Source organism: Corapipo altera, unplaced genomic scaffold (genome assembly GCF_003945725.1).
Source record: "Corapipo altera isolate COAL_440 unplaced genomic scaffold, ASM394572v1 70, whole genome shotgun sequence".
Classification (NCBI taxonomy): Eukaryota; Metazoa; Chordata; class Aves; order Passeriformes; family Pipridae; genus Corapipo; species Corapipo altera.
In genome coordinates this window covers 32193-50935 of record NW_020884911.1, presented here as the reverse complement: position 1 = coordinate 50935, position 18743 = coordinate 32193, and the positions used below count along the sequence as shown (strand labels likewise).

Here is an 18743-nt window from a genome sequence, read left to right as displayed (position 1 = left end):
TGCCTTCTAGAGCACAGAGGGAGGAGAAAATGCTCCTCTCCCGTATGTACAGAAGATGACGTGCTTTGCTGACTTTCTCTACCTGGCATCCCAATCAAAGGAGGGAGATTTATTTTTTTTTTCCCTCAAACTGTCCAAACTCAACAACGACAACTCCAGAGCAGTGGTTTTCCAGCCTGTTTTGGATCTGAATAAGCATCAGATGTGGACAGCTGTGTAGAGAGATGAACTCTCCTGACAGTGGGTTTGTTTTTCTGCAGTTGTTCTGGCACCATGGGGAGGTACCGGTGAGCCCTGAGGTAGGAGGGTGCAGCACTCACCCACTTTTTGAGTGCTGTACCCCGACCATCCCTTTTACCATTGACCCTTAATGTCTCTTTGTGTATTGGGTGGCCTAAAAGAAGTAGCTGCACAAAAAAAAAGCCCTCCCAGCAAATACGAAAAAACCCAGCAGTGTTTCCCACTGCACTAGATTTAGTCAGAAATACTAAAACCTGCTCAAACATGGAAAGGTTATTTAGGTTCCCCTAAATCAGTTTGAAATTACACTGTAACCACCAAGGGCAGTGGGGATTGATTCACTGGCTGTGTGGGACTGAGAAGAGCAAGGGCTCGAGCTCGGAGTTATGGTCCTACAGATCACAGTACTATTGCATAAATAGTAACAATAATAGCAGTTATGAAACAGTTTAGAGCTCCAGAGCCTCTTACAAATAAAATAAGAAGTGGTCACGTTTGAGGCTTTCTTCTGACTGGAGTCATATACTCCTGGAAGGGCAAACTGTGTGTTTGGATTTGTCTGTATGTTTGAGTGGGGAATGTAAAAATCTTGGCAGGATAATCTTATTTTGGTAATAGGATTGTGTGCAGACATCCTTGTGGTTAAACTGAAAAAAAAAAAAAAAAAAAGCATTAGATTTCCTGTGAAGGGGTTGTTGTTTGCAAATGGAGTGAATAACAACTGCATGATCTTGCTTATAACCCTCTAATGTAATTCCTTTGAAGTCTCTAGGGGTTTTTCCTATGGTATTTAATTTGGTGGTGTTGTTTTGGGATTAGGATCAACTTGGAAAATTGAGGTTTTATTCTAATTCCTTTTTGGGTTTCTTGAGTCTCCCTCCAACTTAAGTCTTTCAGGTGCAAATTTCCCTTTCCAGAATTCATTGACAGAAAACAATTTTTTTTTCTGTAATTTTAAAAAACTTGTTAAATGGCAACCTTCAGATTGTGTAGAATAACCGATATCAAATACCAAAAGTCTTTAAAAATGTTTGATGTCCCCAGAGTGGAGCAACTGTCCCCTGTGCATGCAGCAAATGAGGACACAGATTAAGTGATTTAATAGCACCTGCAAACTCCCCCACTTCACTGAACATCAGTCTCTTATGGGATTGGTGCAGTCAGGTTATTTAGGTGCACTTCTAAGTAAAGAAACACAGATCACAGTACCAGGAGTGGATCCTTTAAATACACTGATTTGCAAAGAAAGTTGGATTTTTTTTGTTTTGGGTTTTTTTTCCCTGCACTGTTTTTTGTCCTTTCCTGGTTTGGCTTTCACAACAATGCAGAATTCAAGATTTTTCTTTCAACCTTAAATGTCTGCAAACTCTGCCTGGAAAACAGGCAGGATTCTGAGCTTCCCAGCACGGCTGCTTTTTGACCAGAGTCTGAGTGGAAAAATGTAACCTTTTCTAGTGCTCTCATGGTATGACCTCTGGAAACAAGGGCGAAGTATTTAAAGCTTCCTGCTACATGTTAAAACCAAAAGAAAATGTTTCTTTTCTCCTGCTTCTAGCTGTCAGCCCTCTCCAGGGCTTTTGTTTGCCAGGGTTTTTCATTTAACCCTTTTTTTTATTTAAGCTCCTCCTTCCACCTTGGTCTTGCTGAGCCGTGTCAGTTCTTTCTGTAGTGTTTTGTGCTTGCATTATTCAACATTTAGGTGACTGAAACTTCCAGCATGACTGCCTGCTGGGTGGTTGGTAAATGTGTGGGCAAGGAGGAGAGTTAGGCTGTTTGCATACAATTATAAACTCACCTTTAAAAATCCTAGAAGGACTTTTTAGCCAAGGAACCGATTCCTGTGTAGTTCAGAAGTTTGTTCACAAATTACTGGTGTGAACTGGTTGTGACTTAAGAGAAGCTGTCCTACTCTACTTGCAGCTGGAGATCACCCTGCTGATATTCCTCCTTCTGTGAGTATGTTCTAGTGAGGCATTACTTTATTCTCCTGGGTGTTAAACCATTCATTAAATTTACCTGAGAGTGGAAAATGCAGCTTCTTCCTAACTGCATCTTCATCTCCTCACTTGGATGTGACTCAGTGGCATTTTAGGAACTTGAAGCAGCATTTTTGGGGGGTGCTTGGGCTTTTTTTTTCTTCATCAGTTTTTACTTCAATGCTACCGTGTTTTCTCCCTTGTGGGTGATTTTAAATTGTTTCCCTCCCCCCCCCTTCGGTAAATCCCATTAATACTGTAATATTTGAGAGCAGCTTGTAGTGACATCTAACATTTTGTTCTGTTTGTACTGCAGGCTGAGGTCAAGCAAACAAAGAAAGCAATCATTATGTTTTAGCATTCTTTTTTAATGAGCACATTAAAATCTACTCACAGCTACAGGATCAGCTGTGAAGAGAAGGGAGAAACATTGAACTCTGAGTAGCACTGTTTTTTTGAAGCAGTTTATGGAAAAATAATAGAGTGAAGGGATACGTAAGGACTCTGGTAGGAAATAAATGGCACAGTGTTGTTGATGGAAAGGGATTTGGCAGGAGGCTTGTTGTGACTGTTTCTGTGGCTTAGAAATGCAGAGGAATTTCCTACAGGCTGGACTAACCATTAAAAAATGTCTCTGCTTTTAGGAGTTCAAAGCATACAGTGGAGTCTTCTCAGGGAAGATGTCGTCTTTGACAATGAAAACCTGTTGTCTGGACAAAAGAGGAAGTTTCTTTAAGGTAAATGGGATATTTATACAGAACTTAAAGTCCATGGGTTAGTGTGAAATGAGTGCTGCAGAATGTTCAGTGCTCTCTGTGATATGTAGCAAGGCTTTTCTGTAAAATGGGCAGTGCTTCTTGGGCATCTCTTTTTACAGGTGGTGTTTGTGGCTTCCTGACCCCCCAGTTATTTCATGTGTATATTGTTTTCCTGTACACTGAATAGAATACTTGGTGTAAAATAGCTCGTGGCTTCCTTTGCCACTAATGCTGAGAACATAAGCTTTATTATGCACAGGAATAAAATTGTTAAGAGCTTTCATAGGGTGGATTTGTGTCATTTAAAGTTGTGGTACAGGTTTATGATTTCCATTATTGGATTGAAAGTTGGTTTCATTTCCTTGCCTATGTTGGGAAAACTTGGCCTCCCAAAAAGCTGAGGTACAGTGAGAGTTAGCAGTGCAGTTTTCAAAACACAACTGAATCCCATTAAGTGTTGTATTTGTGTAGTGGAGGAGGTCTGGAGGCAGTGCTGAGTTTAATTGTAGAGAACACTGCAAGGAAGATTTGCTGAGTTTAATTGTAGAGAACACTGCTAGGAAGATTTTCTTTCAGTGAAAGGGATTAATTGATCTGAAGTACAGTTGTCAAAGCCTTCCTGTGCATGGTGTGAGTACAGCTCTGAACACCACGTGCTTCTAGAAAGCAGGACAGGGAAAAGAGTGTCCAGGCAGTGCCTCTGTATGGAAAGGATGCTGACCTGTCAAACTGTGGTGTCCTGCCACTGACCAGGAGAAGTCTGTATCTTCCTGGCAAGTGCCAGAGCCACAGTGTCTGTCTTGCTGGGCAAGGCTTTGCTTTAAGGAGCAGTCAAACTTTGTGGATGTTTCTGAGCACTGAATTAACTTAGTGTGATCACATCCCTTGGAATATTCACTGCTTGCTGCAGCTTCTGCCAGTGAGAGTGCAACACTTGCTGCCATCTCTGCACATCACTGTTTCCATCCCTTCTCTTCCTGTGGGACAGAAATACCCTTCTTTTGCTGCCTGAATCTGGCCCTAATGCTTGGGGGATGGGTGTTCTAGTGGGTGATAAATATGCTTACAGCAGGCTACAGGCAAAGGGGAGCCAAGCAGGTGGTGGCTGGTGCCTTTAGCCCATGGAGAGCTGTAAGGAGTGTGCCAGGACCAGCTTTGGTGTCAGCAACTTCACACCAGGACTGTGGCAGTGGCACACAAGCGCTGTTGAAGGGTTTGTTTCAGGTGCTATGTGCTGTCTTTAGCTTAAACCAGTCTTTAGGGAGTGAACAACCAGCACTGCAGTGACACTGTGTTTCCCTCTTTGGCTTGCCCAGGGCTTCGTGTGGTCAGCTATTAACAGGGGATTCCAGGGACAGGAACCACTTCTCAGGTTTTGCAACACACTTCAGCTACATCTCATATCTCAGGACCACAGACATCAAGCTTGTTAGTGGCAGTCCACAGCCATTTAGGGAGAAAAGCTGTATTTTTCAAGTCATAGCAAGAAACTGTCTCAGTTCTGAGGAATATTTCTAGGTTGTCACTTATGTGTATGCTGAAGGAATCCTCATGTCAGATGGGACTGTAAGCAAGTGTCCATGTTCTGCAGTCCTTTGCTATCTCCTTGTGTAATTCTTGTGTGGAAAATAGATGCTGGAACAGCTGTTTTGTTCCTGAGGATGTGGTTGTAGTTGCTCAGGATGATTAGGAATGCAGTCTGCCCGAGCAATTTCTAGACATGGGACTCTTGAGGCTGTAAGAAACACTGTCAATTAAGAAACTAAGGTTGCCCTAAATTTTCCTGAGGACAGGCTGGCTGGGGAAAAGATGCCTCAAAGCTGCTTTTTCAGAGCTCTCCCCATCCCTGGGAAGCTGCAATTGGGCCGTGGTTCTGAACCCACAGTGTCACCTTGGAAAGTGCAGGCAGTGAGTGTACCCAGCCTGTGTGCAGTGCACCCGGGGTCTTGGGGTGTGTGCAGTGAAATTACCTCCCCCACATAAATCAAATTGTGACAACTGTTGTGTTTGCTACAGCTGAAAGGGTGAGCAAACAAAATACCTGCACATGAGATTTTTTCCAGTTTGCATTATTTTAATTTGCCTTGTCTGTGTGTTTAGGAGAACTAGTGATTCTGCTGTGGGATTTTACCCCTGGTGATGTGTAGTTTGGAATGCTCTCCTCACATGCACAGACTGTGTAGTGTACTTCTGCACATGGCTCTCCTGCTGTGCTTTTGCTTTGCAGTTGCCTAAGAAACCTTTACCATGCTGGCATGCAGATTCTCAGGGCACTTAAATCCCCATAAAAAAGTATCTTACCATTCTCAGCAACATTTCCCAGAAAAATCACTGACAAATACCAGTGGGAAATTCCAACATTATGGTTTTTTTCTGGTTCTTAAGTAGTTCTCATTGCTGTAGCTTCTTGCCATCTTTTAGTTTTTTCACGGACATTCCTCTGACTGTTGGTACACAAGGAAAACAGTATTGTCCCCATTTTACACAGGGACACAGTATTGTCCCCGTTTCACACAGAGCAGAGGTCTGTAGTTTTACAGGCTAAATTCTGTGGACTCTTTGTGCCTCGCAGTTGATGAAGCTTAGAGCCAGCAAGAAGTTAAAATGAAGCAAAGATGGAGATAGTCTTGGGTAATTCTGGGACTGCACAGCCTGCCAGTGGTTACAGAGGGAGTGTGCAGTAGAGCAAGGAACTGAATGTATATGTCCCTGAGAAATGTCCTCTTTGCTGAAACATCCTCCTCGTGAAGATGTTCCAGTCTTTACTGAACTGGCTTCAGAGGTTTTATGCCAATAAAGCTTTTCTGTTCCAAAACCGAGCATAGCGTAAAACTTTGTTGCTTGCTGATGAATAAGACAGTGAACTGTGTCAATGGCCCTTAGAATTCACAGCTCACTGTGCAAAACAAGCAGAATTTGCAGCCGTGTATCAAAATACTCGATTGTACTCAGCCGTTTGCACGAGTCCGGGAGCGGCGTTCCCAGTCGGGCTCATCTCTGGCACTTGGCCACCTCCTCACACAGGGTGCTCTGTCAGGGTTGCTACGTTCTGCTTATCAAAACAGGAAGGAAAAGATGTGGTGCCAAAGAGGATGCAGGTCTACAGAAAGAATGAAAAATGAGCTGCTGGCAGGAAGGGGGGTGCTGAGCGGCGAGGCTCGTTTGTCCGGTCTGATCTTGCTATCTTCAGCCCGGGTTGCCTCACCAGATTGGAAGCACTGATCTTACCTTTTCCTCTTCTGCTGTTCTAAATCTCAGGGCTTGGAAACATTTTGCAGTGGTCTGCTGGGCTGACTCCTCCTTGGCTGCCAGAGCTGGCAGTTTTGTTAGTTCCCTGTACAGGCTTATTGGCATTTCGACACAAAAAACAGGAATTCAGTTGTCGTGCAGTTTTTTTCTAAAAATGTCCTGAGACAGACATCAAGTCAAAGCCACCTGTCCTCCTCTTGGGAACAGGAAGCTCTTCATCAGTTGAGTGAGTAAGAAGACCTATAGTTAGGCTGTTCCTCTGGGAGAGGCACTGGCTGTGTCTGGCTGTGTGTGTCGGCAGAGCAGCTTCCCAAAGGTGACTGTAGCCCCTGGGCAGTGTGTTGCTTCTGGTGAACACACCTGCTCTTGCTTTTGCTGCTTATATGACATCCTAAAAGATGCCAACCAAAACTGGCCTGTGGGTTGTGGTGGCAGAGCTCTGGGCTGCTGGAGTGCCATGTTTGTGGTCTGGGTGTAGGAGTGTTACCCCCCCCAGCTTCCAAACGCTGAGCTCAGTCTCGCTGAACCAAGAATCAATTGACAATATGCAGAGTGTGGCACGTTCTGAAAGGAAATGTTGTGGTGTAAGATGTTTGCATTTCATTATTTCTTTCATGGGTATCAGGCATGTAAACAGTCCGTGGTATTTGGCAATGTAATGTTTAGGATAGTTTGCTTAGGGAATACTGTGCTGGGCTACTGTGTGAGTTCACGCTGTCTGAGTCATAATTATTCTTTGGGTTTACAGTGGTTACATTGTAGTTTCTTTTTAACCTACGGAACAGTGCTTTATCAGAAAGAAATTCCAAAGGAAAATCATTAGACTCAAAAATGGCTATTTTATCATGTTATGTAAGGTGTCATTTTAATTTTGTTGGGTTTTTTTTAAACACCTGAGAGGATGTCATACTTCCAAACGCATTCCTTTTCAAGTAAACCTCCTCTTTCTGTAGTGTAGCAGGGTAGTATCTATCTCATAGTCCTAAACAGGCTGCAACAGATTTCTCCTGATTACTTTTCAAGTCTTTGGGTTCGTGTATGCTATTTTACATTAACAGTGGCCCCTGGCAAATGTATCCGTCCACTTCAGTTGTATTTTCCTTTGGAAACTGCCTCTTACCACCTTGATTTCCAGTCTGTTGAAAAAAATGGGTGAGTTTGCCAACTATTTCCAGCCAAATAGGTATCACACTCTTTGCAAATAGAGAAATCTGTTTGAGGAATTCCAATTGCACTTAAAAAGGCAGAGCCCTTTGCTGCTGCTTGTTTGTTTTCTCAGGGTCGAAGCTAATAACAGTCCATAGCCAGGATTCTTCCTGCATTTTGCAGAAACCTGTTATTAACAACTCATCTTGTCTGGTGCTCATCATGTGTGCATCACAGGTGCTGCATAATCACCAGACCTTTCATTGGTCCTGAATACTTCGGAGGGGATGTCATAAAATCATGAGTGCACCCTGGGTTATTTGATGGAAAATGATCTGTCAGGTGCTGTTGTGACAGTATGTGTCAGTCAACTGCAAGGATACCCAAATGATTCAACTCCATAAGACCTTTTCTCTTTTTTTTTTTTTTTTAATTTGAGAGTAACTTTTTTTACCACAAGGAAAATTTAAGGAAAATCAGTTGCAATTTGCAGAAAATATTGGTGGATTATTTTAGAGCAAACCAGGGGGGGTTATTCCCAAAGATGAATGTTTTATTTGAGTTGAGATGCAGGGTGGTAGGTGATAAGTCACTGTTGGGTTGCAGAGCATGTTCTGTTTGGTTTGATACCACACTTTACCTGGTTTCCTTGTCCAGGATGTACTGACTTCTCATAGACTGAGGAAAGACTGCCTTGTCCTGGAGGATATGTAGTATACCCCAGAAATTTGCCCTGTGGAATAGAATGTGAGCATCAGGCTCCTGGAATTGTGCCATTTCATTTGTGTTCTCTTTAGATAAAGTGAAATTGCTGAACATGGAAAAATTCCCCTCAGGAATGATGATTTCTCTTCAAGGCAGGCATACAAATTAAAAAGTGTTCAGATTACTTTGCCCTTAGTACAGTTTGGATTTGAGTTCTTTGCTGTAGTGTCCAGAGATTCTGTTTTCTGGGAGGGAGATGTTTTGTTTTTATTTTGGTTGGTTGGTGTTTTTTGGGAGGGTTTGGGGTTTTTTGCAGCTCTGATCAAAGCCCATTAACTCAGTTAAGTGAGTTAACAGCCAGATGGCGACAGAGCAAGTCATCCCTTTCAGTGGTTCCAGCAGTTAGCAGGTATTTTAAAGCTCTGAAATGAAAAGTTTCAGCAGAACCAGAAAGGGAAGAAGGCTCCAAAAGCTGTAGAGACAGAGTGAGGATTGCATCAACAGTGTCTTATTTAGCAGTAACAGCTGGTATGGTTGTCTCACTGCACTTAGCAAACCTCATAAGGAATGAACACTGGGGAAATTTAGCAGGTACCTGAGACTGAATAGTTTTTGCTTGTGTTTTGACATTGGAACAACTTCTTTTAATTAATAAAGCCCTTTTCCTTTGTGTTCTGCCATCAGTTATGAAATGTGATTTTAATCCAGGGATAGGAAATCCTAATATAAGTAACTGATAGGCTGTAATGGAACCTGGAATGGATTTTTTTTCACAAAGGATGTGCTCTTATTTTTTCCAAATACTTGTCACATTCTTTATTTAAATTGACAAATTGTGTATTTCTTTCTGAGTGTGTATTTATTAGCGTTTTTTGACTCACATTTTGTATGTTTTCATACAAATAACCAGAAATCCGTTGTGTCAGTATTTTAGAACGCCATTAGTTATTTAAAAGTAGCTCTAAGAAAGTACATTCAGAAGGTACAGCTACTGAAGTAGTTTGAGTGATTGTTGTACCTAGAGGCTGTAATGGGTTACTCATCAGAGATTTAGGCCTAATAGGTTCTTGGGGTGTGCTGGCTCTGGCAGGATGGTTGGGTTCTTCTCTCTCCCATGCTCAGGAAGGCATTGCTCACATCTGGCTGCAGTAAGCCCTGGCTTACACTCAGGGCTGTGTAAGAGTCAGCAGGGGGAAGGTCTTTGCAATGCCAGTGGTACAGGATGTCTGGGAGCTCTGACAGAAACGGTGTGGATCATGGTAATGCACTCTCACTTAAGGTTGGCCAGTTGTAAGCAGAGACTAAAACTTCTTTTAAATTGATTGGAATAATGCTGCACAGCAAAGGAGAGAGTGAATTCCTTCCAGTAGAACAGCATAGGGAAATGATGCCCACAATTGTTTGGAAACGCTGCTGTGCTGAGCTGCCTGCCCTGAGCGGGACTCGGGGTCATGTCTTGTGAGTGACTGTGAAGACTGTTCTGACTTGGACTGGGAAGCTGGTTCTGCCCCAGTACCAGTGTTTTTGTTTGCTCTGTGGTTCAGGGACGGTGGCAGAGATCACTGCATCGCTGCAAACCTTCTCATCAGCTTCTCTCAGGCAGGAGGGAGGGGACACTGCCAGGGTTTATGTACTGTCCTGGTGCAGCAAGACCAGCAAACTTGATGCATTGGCTGCAAAGAGTGTTCAAGACAGCACGGCTTGCAAACTTTGTAGCTGGTTTCTGCTCAGCAAAATGTTCCCCAGAACTCTGGCTAGCAAATTGTTCCTTTCTCAGGATGCAGCCCTCGTGCTAACCTTGCCCAGATTAAAATGAGTTTTTGCCCTCATGCCCAGAATTAGGATGGTGTTCCACCTGAGCTGGAGTGTTACAAGGCAGTTCCTTTTAACTGAATTGTTCTGTTCAAGTGGAATCCGAAACCCAACGTGAAAAGCAGCTCCTCATTCCTTTCTTGCTTCATTGCTTTTCATCCTCCACGGTATCATCACGCTGGCTTAGTGCCCCTTCTGCAGTCGAACTCTTGCAGATGGCACTGTTCTAAATATATTTTTTCTTTTTATTTGAGAAAGTAAATGCTACAAGTAGTTGAATAATTTAGTTCTGTAAGCTGTTGTATAATATGTAGAGGCTGCAAATTGAATACCTTTAAATACAAAGGCTAGCCAACCTGGAAGGTGTTGTACTGGCACAGAACAGGAATTATTCTTCCTCTGAGAACCATTATAAGTGGCCCCAGCCCTTACTTTTTCCTTTGCAAGGGGAAGTCCAAATAGGATGCGATTTTGCAAAAAAAAAAAAAAACCAACCCAGTTTGTAATCTCTGGTGACTAAACTTGCCCGGGCTTCTTTTCCACGCCTCTTCCACTCACTTGATGTCATCCTATTTTTGTCCCTTTCCAGCTCATTGACACAATTGCCTCAGAAATCGGAGAACTGAAACAGGAGATGGTACAGACAGATCTCACACTGGAAGATGAATCTGCTGATTTGCGAAGGTGATTAAAATGTTTATTTTCATGGTTCCTGGAGCTCTGCTGTGACAGGAATGTTTTCATTTGCACTGTCTTCTTGGGTGGCTTATGACCTTCCACTGTTCTTCCTAGCAGCACAGGGGCTGTGGGTAATCTTGCTCTTGATCCAGGGAATTTGCCTTTGTGCAGGAGTGCCCAGAGATTCAGTTTACTGTGTATTTACCTTAATATCTTCTAATAGCAACTGAGCTTCGCTTCTGCTTCCTTGTTAAACCTTGGATAGGGATGAATGTCCGAAGCAGGAAACTTCTCACATCATTCCCATTGTCTGTGGCAGAGCTTTGCTTTCCCGCTGTAAAGACAAAATGTGCACAGCTTCAGGTGGCTCTGTGAAGATTCAACACACTGTAATATATGATTTACTTATGTTCCTGGGTTAGAAAGTAAAATATTGACTGTTATGAGCTAATACTTATGTGGGATATGTGTTTAATTTATGTATGAGTAACTTGCACGTAAAAAAAATAAAGTAGGTGGGGCATTTCCTTACGATGATTTGAGATACATGTTACAGTGCAGATAACATTTCTGGCTTTTTCAAACTGATCATACCACGTAGATGTGGACTGTGAACATTTGTAATGGCACACTCGTACCTTTAAGTGGGCAGAGTGGGACCTCAGCATCTTGGATTTGCTGTGCCTGATGTGCTTGACTGGTAATATCTGTTGAATTGGCACCTGGAGGATAATCAATATTTTAATAATTGTTTTAACGAAAGTACAAAAATGTCTCCTTATCTGGAATATTTGTTGCAAGAGGAAAGCAACCAGTGTAGGTGTTGTGTTTTATCTGATTGCACGCTCTGGGCCAGCTCTGGAGCTGGTGGGCTTTGTTCTTCTAGCAGTGAGTAATGAAGTGGGTAATTGTTTGTAATTTAGAACTCCATCCAAGTTTTTTAGCTTTTTTTTCTTTCTATGAATTCTGCTGAAATCTGCTAGGACTTACTGCAAAGTATATGTAAATTATTGACATAAAACATTGTTGTCCAAGTGGTAAAGAACAGGTGACCTAATTAAAGTCCTTGGCTGTGGCCCTGGTTGCACGTTATTCAAGTTTTAAAGCTTTTGAGAGTACAGTTCTCTTACAGTGGCAGAAAGGATACTTTCTTCATTTTGGTGGGCTCAGCTAATTAATTTCAGCGATCATCAGCTAATTTTCATTTAAGAAAAGGTTTATTGTACCTTTGAGAACACCCATATGCATGAAAGAATAAGATCTACTGGTAAAATCTTGGTGGAAGCACTTAGCTGGAAACAGTCAACTTTTTTACTGATTTTTTAAATGGATTTTTAAGCTGAATTTGTTAATCTTGAGTGCAAAATAATAAAAATATGTTAGTAAAGCTAACATAAAAAAGTGAATAATGCGATTTCCAGGACTGTGTAACTGAAGTCAATTTCATACTGAAATAATAGCCACCAAAAAAAAAAAAAATCATTCATTTCTGTCACTTTGAGATGATAAATGTAAAATATGAAATCTGAATAAGTGAGCTGATGTCAAATTTTCTATGGCTATGTAATTCTGCACTGTGTGTTTCTATGTAAGGAAGAACCTGTATCAAAGTTTTATAATTTAGTTGTGCCCAGTTGTGTTTATATAGAGCTACAGAGCAAGGTTACAGTAATTTCAACCGAGGTTTTCCAAAGCTCTTGTTTAAACTAGACAGTTTGCAAGGCTGTGTTTAGTCATAACTTTATTTAAAACTTGGTAATTAATGTATTTTGCTCTCATTATTGTGTGTTCTGCTGTTCAGAAGCTGGTTTCTTGATATGACCTTTGGATTTGCATCTAGAGAAACACGAGCTACATTTTTTCCAACTCGTTTTTTTCACCTTACCAGGTATCCACAGGCACACAGGGCAGTTTTAGAAAGGCAGTGGTTGCGAGGGCTCTCGACTGGGTTCAAAAAAATAACTGCATGAAATTGTGTGCCTGCAACTTCAGTGTTGTGGTGTGGGGTTTTTTTGTGGTTATGTGGCAACTTTCAGATTTAGACTCCTCCCCACAGTTCTGTTTTGGGCTTATCTCCCCTTTTAGCATGTACGGCCCAAGTAATAATGAGAACGATTCAAGGCTCCACAACTTTGGCTTGTAAGCATGTAAAAACCAGACAACAACAAAGACTTGCCAAACTGTGTTTGAAGGGGGATGCTCACGCTGTGTTTCAATATTCCACCGTGCTGGATGCCAGGACTTTCTCCCAGCACAGACATTTGTCTCGGTAACTCACAGGATTGGAGTTGTCAGGGAAGGGCACTGATGGGGCTGGTCTCTGTCCCATGCTGTGCTGGTGACCTTTCAAAGAGTTACAAGAGCTTCTGGGTGCAGTGGCAGCCCGGGAGCACGTGTGGTGATGTTTTGGGAGGCACTGGGTCTCCCTCGAGGGCCCGGCCCACGGGACCCCTGTGTGTGTTCTCGTGAGTGTCCGTGAGGGGACAGCCCTCGCTGCCATCCCTCTGGAGGGAAGGCTGGAAAGCTCCCGGCTCCCCGGGGTGTTTGGTGTCTGTGAAGGGGTACAGGGATGCTTGGGTGGTGTGGCAGCTGCAGCAGCTTATTCCCTTCCTGCTCTGTTACCGTGACAGAAGAAGGGCAGGGCTTTGCTCCCTCCCTCCCGCCTGGCACTGCCCGGCCCTCACGCCGTGTCCTTCCCACAGCAGTTACTGCACTACAGTCGTCTCCTGTGTCCTGCACAGTGAGTTGCTTCTGTTACTGTAGACAGGTAGGCAAGTATCCAACAACCTTCTTCCCCTCAGCTTTCAGCTGTGACGGGGTGCAGGAGGAAAGGACAGGCTGGCTGCTGAGGAGGGCAGGGGATGTTCAGCAGAGGCTTTAGGCCCCCCCAGTCGGTGCTCGGAATGACTGTGTAGGCCAGACTGGTGTGATTAAGACCTGTTAGACTGCAGAATTTACACAAATGCAGGCACTTTAGTAGTGGGGAGTCAAACTGGGTTGACTGGGGGGTGGTTAACTTTGGTGGGACTGGAGCAAGACTCACATCACGAGCAAGGTTCATCCTGGTTACAGGCTTCAACCTGTTCCTTGTCTTTTTTACTGTGAGCTCAGTCTAATCAGGATGCAGCACAGCACTGTTTATCTTGGCAGTTACCTCTGTTTACTTCCCACATGCTTGTGGGTTTTCTCAAGTCTAAGGAAACTTGCGTGAATCATGTGTTTTCTTCAGTTCATTGTGAGTTGTGTTGAAACTGCTTTCCCACTGAAGAGGAACCAGTGTAGCACCCCTGCATCAAAGCAGACCATCCGTGATTTGTGTTTCGATTTTGAGTTTAGTGTGACCTAGTCAGATTGTCTTTTACCAGGAGCCTCTGTAATAAAAACCCCAAACAAATGGCACAAACCAACCAACCAACCTTCCCCCAAACCAAAAATAAAGCAGGAGAGGAATTTAGTTGTTGCATAATATACAGCATGTTTTGCTAGCATTTCGGTTACAGCAACTTCTTATTCTGTACACTTGAATTAATCAGTGGCTCATGAGGAATTCAAATGGTTGTTCTTTCCATGCAATTGTTTCCAAAGTAGTTACACACACATCCCAGTCTCAAATAATTTTACAGTCTAAGACAAGACAGATTTCAAGAACTGCCATGTGTCAGGGTTCGACTGTATGTCTAATGCCCAGATCATTAATTAAAAAGAATTTAAGAATAAAACCCAAACTGGGAACATGATGCTCAGGAGTGCCAGACTGCTGTAATAGGCTGTCAAAACACACCAGTGGGCTTTTGACTGCGCTTGCTCCTGGACCTGGGGAAGTGGCTGCTCGTGGGTTGTATGTGTTTTGTCACATGTGGTTTTTCTGAGCTGTGCTCTTTCCAGAGTTCATCAGGTCTGATCTTTCTCTCTACCTCCTTCTTTTTTATTTGGGAATAGAAAATAACTTTTGTTAAGTGTTGCTTGTTCCTGTTTACCACCCTGCAGATTGCAGTAACATACTAGTGCTGATCTGGCTGGGTTGCATTAGGGTTGTTTGAACCATCACTGTTTAGGAGTGGCAGAAATTCTTCTCATGATCAGATACCCATAATCTTTGGCTTATTTCTTGAGGGGGCAGAAGCAGCTGCAACAAGGAGGTGCCTGTGTATCTAGGTCAGAGAGTTTCCTCCTTGGCTCTCGGCATGTGGAAGGGGAGTTGTGCATGTAAGTACCTGGGGGTTCCAAAAACCTGACAGCTCCCTATTCAGATTAGTCTTCTTATTTATAATGGTTTAGGGGGGTTGTGAGAACACTGAGCCAGTCATACCAAAGGGGAACACTGTGGCCCTACATATCTGTGAAAACCCTAGCCAGCTTTAGGTGGTTCTGTGGTAGCAAGCAATGCCAGGCATTCTAGGTTATACCAGCTGGCATCTTCTTTTGCGTGTGCTGTAGCTTTCTTCAGCAGGCAAAAAACTTTTCCCTCTTGGACATATTCCCTCTGCAGCATGTTTAGTTTTCACCTCCTGACCAAGGAATGGAAATCATTTCTATCCAGTTAAGCTTGTGCAGCCAGTGTTGGTGCACTTTGCCACAGCTCCCTTCAGTTTGTGAAGCAGCTCACTGGCACTGAGGGTGAGTGGAAAGTGTCTGATCAATATTTACTGGAGGTACAGCTCGTGAAAACACTTCTGTGGTTCATGATCTGCCTTCTCTGGAGATTCACACATTACGACACCAGGTTCTTGTTGAAGGGGCAGCCCAGGATTCCTGCTGGGAAGGTTTCAGAGCCCTGTCATGACTGATGTGAGCAGCACTTCCCCTCTGCACACAGGGTGTTTCTGTGGTTTGTGCCCCTCGAAGGCGTACTGGCAGTTACTAAAAACTTCTGACTCCTGTGGGCTGGGGAAGATCATTGCATTTTAGATGCCTTGCAGATCTGGACACCATAAATAAGCAAACAGAAAGAGGACAAAAGAAAGGGAGGCAGAGGCTGGTGGTGGTAATTGATCCAGGTAATGAAAAGTCAAATGATTGTGCCCGTTCTCCTCTGACAATACAGTGAAAGTTCTCTACCCCATTTGCTTTCCTTTCTAGCCCTATCCAGAGATGCTGCAAGTTGCTGACCAAAGCTAGAAGGAAGCAGTTTGGTGGTTTGGGGTTTTTTCTTGTTTAGCTGGTAGGGTTTAATTTGGTTTGGTTTGGTTTCTTTGGTATGGTTTTTAGAGGTTTTCTTGGGGCTGGGTGGGGTTTTTGTTTGTTTCTTTTTAAGTATTCAGTGTTCGTGTGCTTGTGAACTCTGTACCCAGTTTTGCTGGGTGCAGCAGCTGGCATAATGCAGCTGGTGAATGCTGTCAGTGGTGCTTAGGGCCTGTCCAGAGCACGAGGTTCAGAAGAGTTGCAAAAAGCAGTCTGCAGTGGGGAAATGGAGCTGCATTGCCCTCTGCTGTGCAGGGCCTCTCCTGCTGTCAGGAAAGGTCTGTAGGGACCACACAGCCCCTCTGCCTGACATCTCAGTCGGGCTTGCAGGCTGGTTTGGGGCCATTCCTAAATATTGTCTCAGGGGGTAACTGTGCTGTGGTGATTTCCAGCACTGGGAGAATCTCAGGATGTGCTTCCAGCTCAGAAATGAGGAATTTGAACCAGCAACACACATGCAGTTTTATTGGGTGTAGATGAATGTGCTACATTTCTGTGCTACATGAATGATGATGAAGCTTTGCACGATAAAAGGAGTTCTCAAAGTATTCCGTTTATTTGGATTTTTAGTAACAAGTATCTGTAGCCTTGAAGAAATGTACTTCATTACTGAATGTAGCAGTAACTTTAGATGCCCTGCTGCAAATAAATTTTAACCTTATATTACTTTGCCACGTTCACACTTAGCTTAGCCTTTATTTCTTATGGGGTCAATCCGGAGCCAAAGGAATTAGGAGCATAAATAAACTTCCTTACTTGTTTCTGGTCCTGGGAAGTGTATTTCTAAAATGTGAGGTAAGGACCTTTCATGGCAAAATGGCAAAATGTAAATATTTAAACATTTTAGCATGAAGACTGTAAAAAGTAACTGCCACTTACAAGGATTTCCTGATGAAGCTGTACCTTAGAGAGGGTTATTTGGGGGATTTAACATTTTTCTTGTCTCCTTCTTGTCTTGCTCATCTCTTTCTTGCCTCTTCCCCCTCTCTCTCTCTTTTCTCCTGACTGTGGTCTCTGACCACTCTTTAGCAGAGGGGATCAAGATGGATATGCAGCTGTGGAGAGCTGCTGGAGCAGAGACAGTGGTCTGGGGATAAGATGAAGTGCTGCTGGTTTGTGGGCTTCTGTTGGGGAAATAATCCCTCCAAACAATTGGACTAAGTGCTTGTGTCTGGTGCAGTGACCAACAGGTAGTGGGTTCCTCCACTGTCAGTGGATTGAACAGATTTTTCTGGCAGGCAGGAGAGAGGAAGATTTCTGTAGGTTGCAGCATTTGCAATCCATGTGGGAATAAAAGTATCTGACTCACATGAATGCCCTCGAAGGGAAGTTTTTCCAAATGTTAGCACAGCAAAGAAGGGGAGTGCAATGTTCAGGCAATCACATATGCACATGCAACTGTATCTGAAGTGATTGCTGAATTTCTGCAACCTCACAGAAGAATGCTAAGGCTTATCTTAAAGTTGGCTTGGAATTGATAACCTATAAAGAGAACTTTTGTGTATCTAAATATAAGAACTCTGAGTAGGAGGAATACCAGTCTAGAGTGCCAGCAGTGCCATCAGATCTGCAATAATTCAGTTTGCTGAACTGAATGACTGTTCATAGGAGGTTAGCATATCTAACTAATTTTTCTTTAAATTTTTCCACAGTCTAATAAAGGACATGGATAATGTCTCTCCTGAGAAAAATGATGTAAAAAGCTGCCCCCGGGACTCTGGATATGACAGCCTATCCAACAAGCTGAGCATATTGGACAAGCTCCTCCACACTCACCCTGTGTGGCTGCAGCTGGGTCTGAGTGATGCTGAAGCCATGGAAATTCTTCAGGCCCAGCCTCCTGGGGTAAGAGGTTACAATTCCATTTCTTTGATGAATGTGGGGAAAAAAAAAAAAAGATCAATCCAAACCCTAAACAAAACCCTAAAAAACAAGCCTTGGGATTTGTTGTGTGTCCAGCTGGAGAGCTCAGAGCAGAGCACAGTGGACTCAGTGTGGTGCCTCTGATGTACAAGGAGGGGATGGTTTTTCTGAGGGTTCTCTGCCCTGTTCCACTCAGGTGTTGGACCTGGGACAGCAATGCCCAAGTGAAACTCCGTTATGTTTTACGGAGATCAGACTTCAGGAGTTGTTCTGGTTCCTTTTGTCCATAATCTGTCTCTATAACAGCATCTGTGATGAAGCTGAAACCATGTCCTTTTGCCTTCTGCACAACAGATATTTCTGGTCAGGAAATCTGCGAGACTGCAGAAGAAAGTCATCTCTCTGCGTCTGCCCAGCGACTGTGGGTCCTACCTGAGAGAATTTGCCATCAAAGAAAGTACATACAGTAAGTTGTGAGTTACACACCCTTCAGCTGTTTGTTCCATGCCTTTCCCTGTGTGATGCAGGAGCACTTGCACTGGTGGAACACACGGCAGAAGACACCCAAAGTCATGCAGACAATGTCCTGGGCTGCACACAGCGCTGTCTGAGGTGGCTCTGGGAGTGGCTGGGGCATGCCCTGGACGAGGAGAGAGACATAGAAACACTTCAGTCCGTGCTGGCACTGGAATGTTTCCATTGTATACCTTGCTGAATCCAGGATTCATTCATTTTTATGGGTGGTTATCCTCTGTAGAGACTTGCATACCTTCTGTAGGAGCACAGTCTCTAATCCTGTCTGCTGTCACTGGAATGTGCTGGTGGTTCCGTGTACTCAGGGGACTGGTCTTGGATGCAACTTTGCCACGAGCTCTCTATATCTACAAATTTGGGTGTGGGGTGGTCTTTTTTGTTTGTGTTTTGTTGTTTGCTTGCTTTGTTTTTAATGTAATGTTTTCAAAGGGTTAAAATCCATCTAGCTGTTTCTGTTGCAAGATCAATGTTTCTCTTTTTCGATTCCATCTATATATGTCTTTTTTTAGTGGAAATGAGTAAATGTTAGCACTCCAAATGGTTTTGAATCAATAATACCCACATATCTTTAGAGGGAGGGTGTGAAAAGTATGTTTGAGAT

General features: G+C 43.4%; 1 protein-coding gene across 6 annotated transcripts in view; it reads left to right on the top strand.

Moving 5' to 3' along the window:
- RIN2 (Ras and Rab interactor 2) overlaps window positions 1–18743 on the top strand; it is a 58890-nt gene that overhangs the window by 15771 nt on the left and 24376 nt on the right. For 4 of the 6 annotated variants that reach the window (XM_027653983.1, XM_027653981.1, XM_027653985.1 and 1 more), the window contains exons 2-5: window positions 2861–2953; window positions 10476–10570; window positions 17398–17590; window positions 17963–18074. In XM_027653983.1, coding sequence (XP_027509784.1) covers window positions 2897–2953; window positions 10476–10570; window positions 17398–17590; window positions 17963–18074 — 457 coding nt within the window. In that variant the 5' untranslated portion in view covers window positions 2861–2896. Of the gene's footprint in view, window positions 1–2421; window positions 2724–2860; window positions 2954–10475; window positions 10571–16854; window positions 17105–17397; window positions 17591–17962; window positions 18075–18743 lie in introns of those variants that run through there. The other 2 variants (XM_027653982.1, XM_027653984.1) reach the window with 2 other exon arrangements.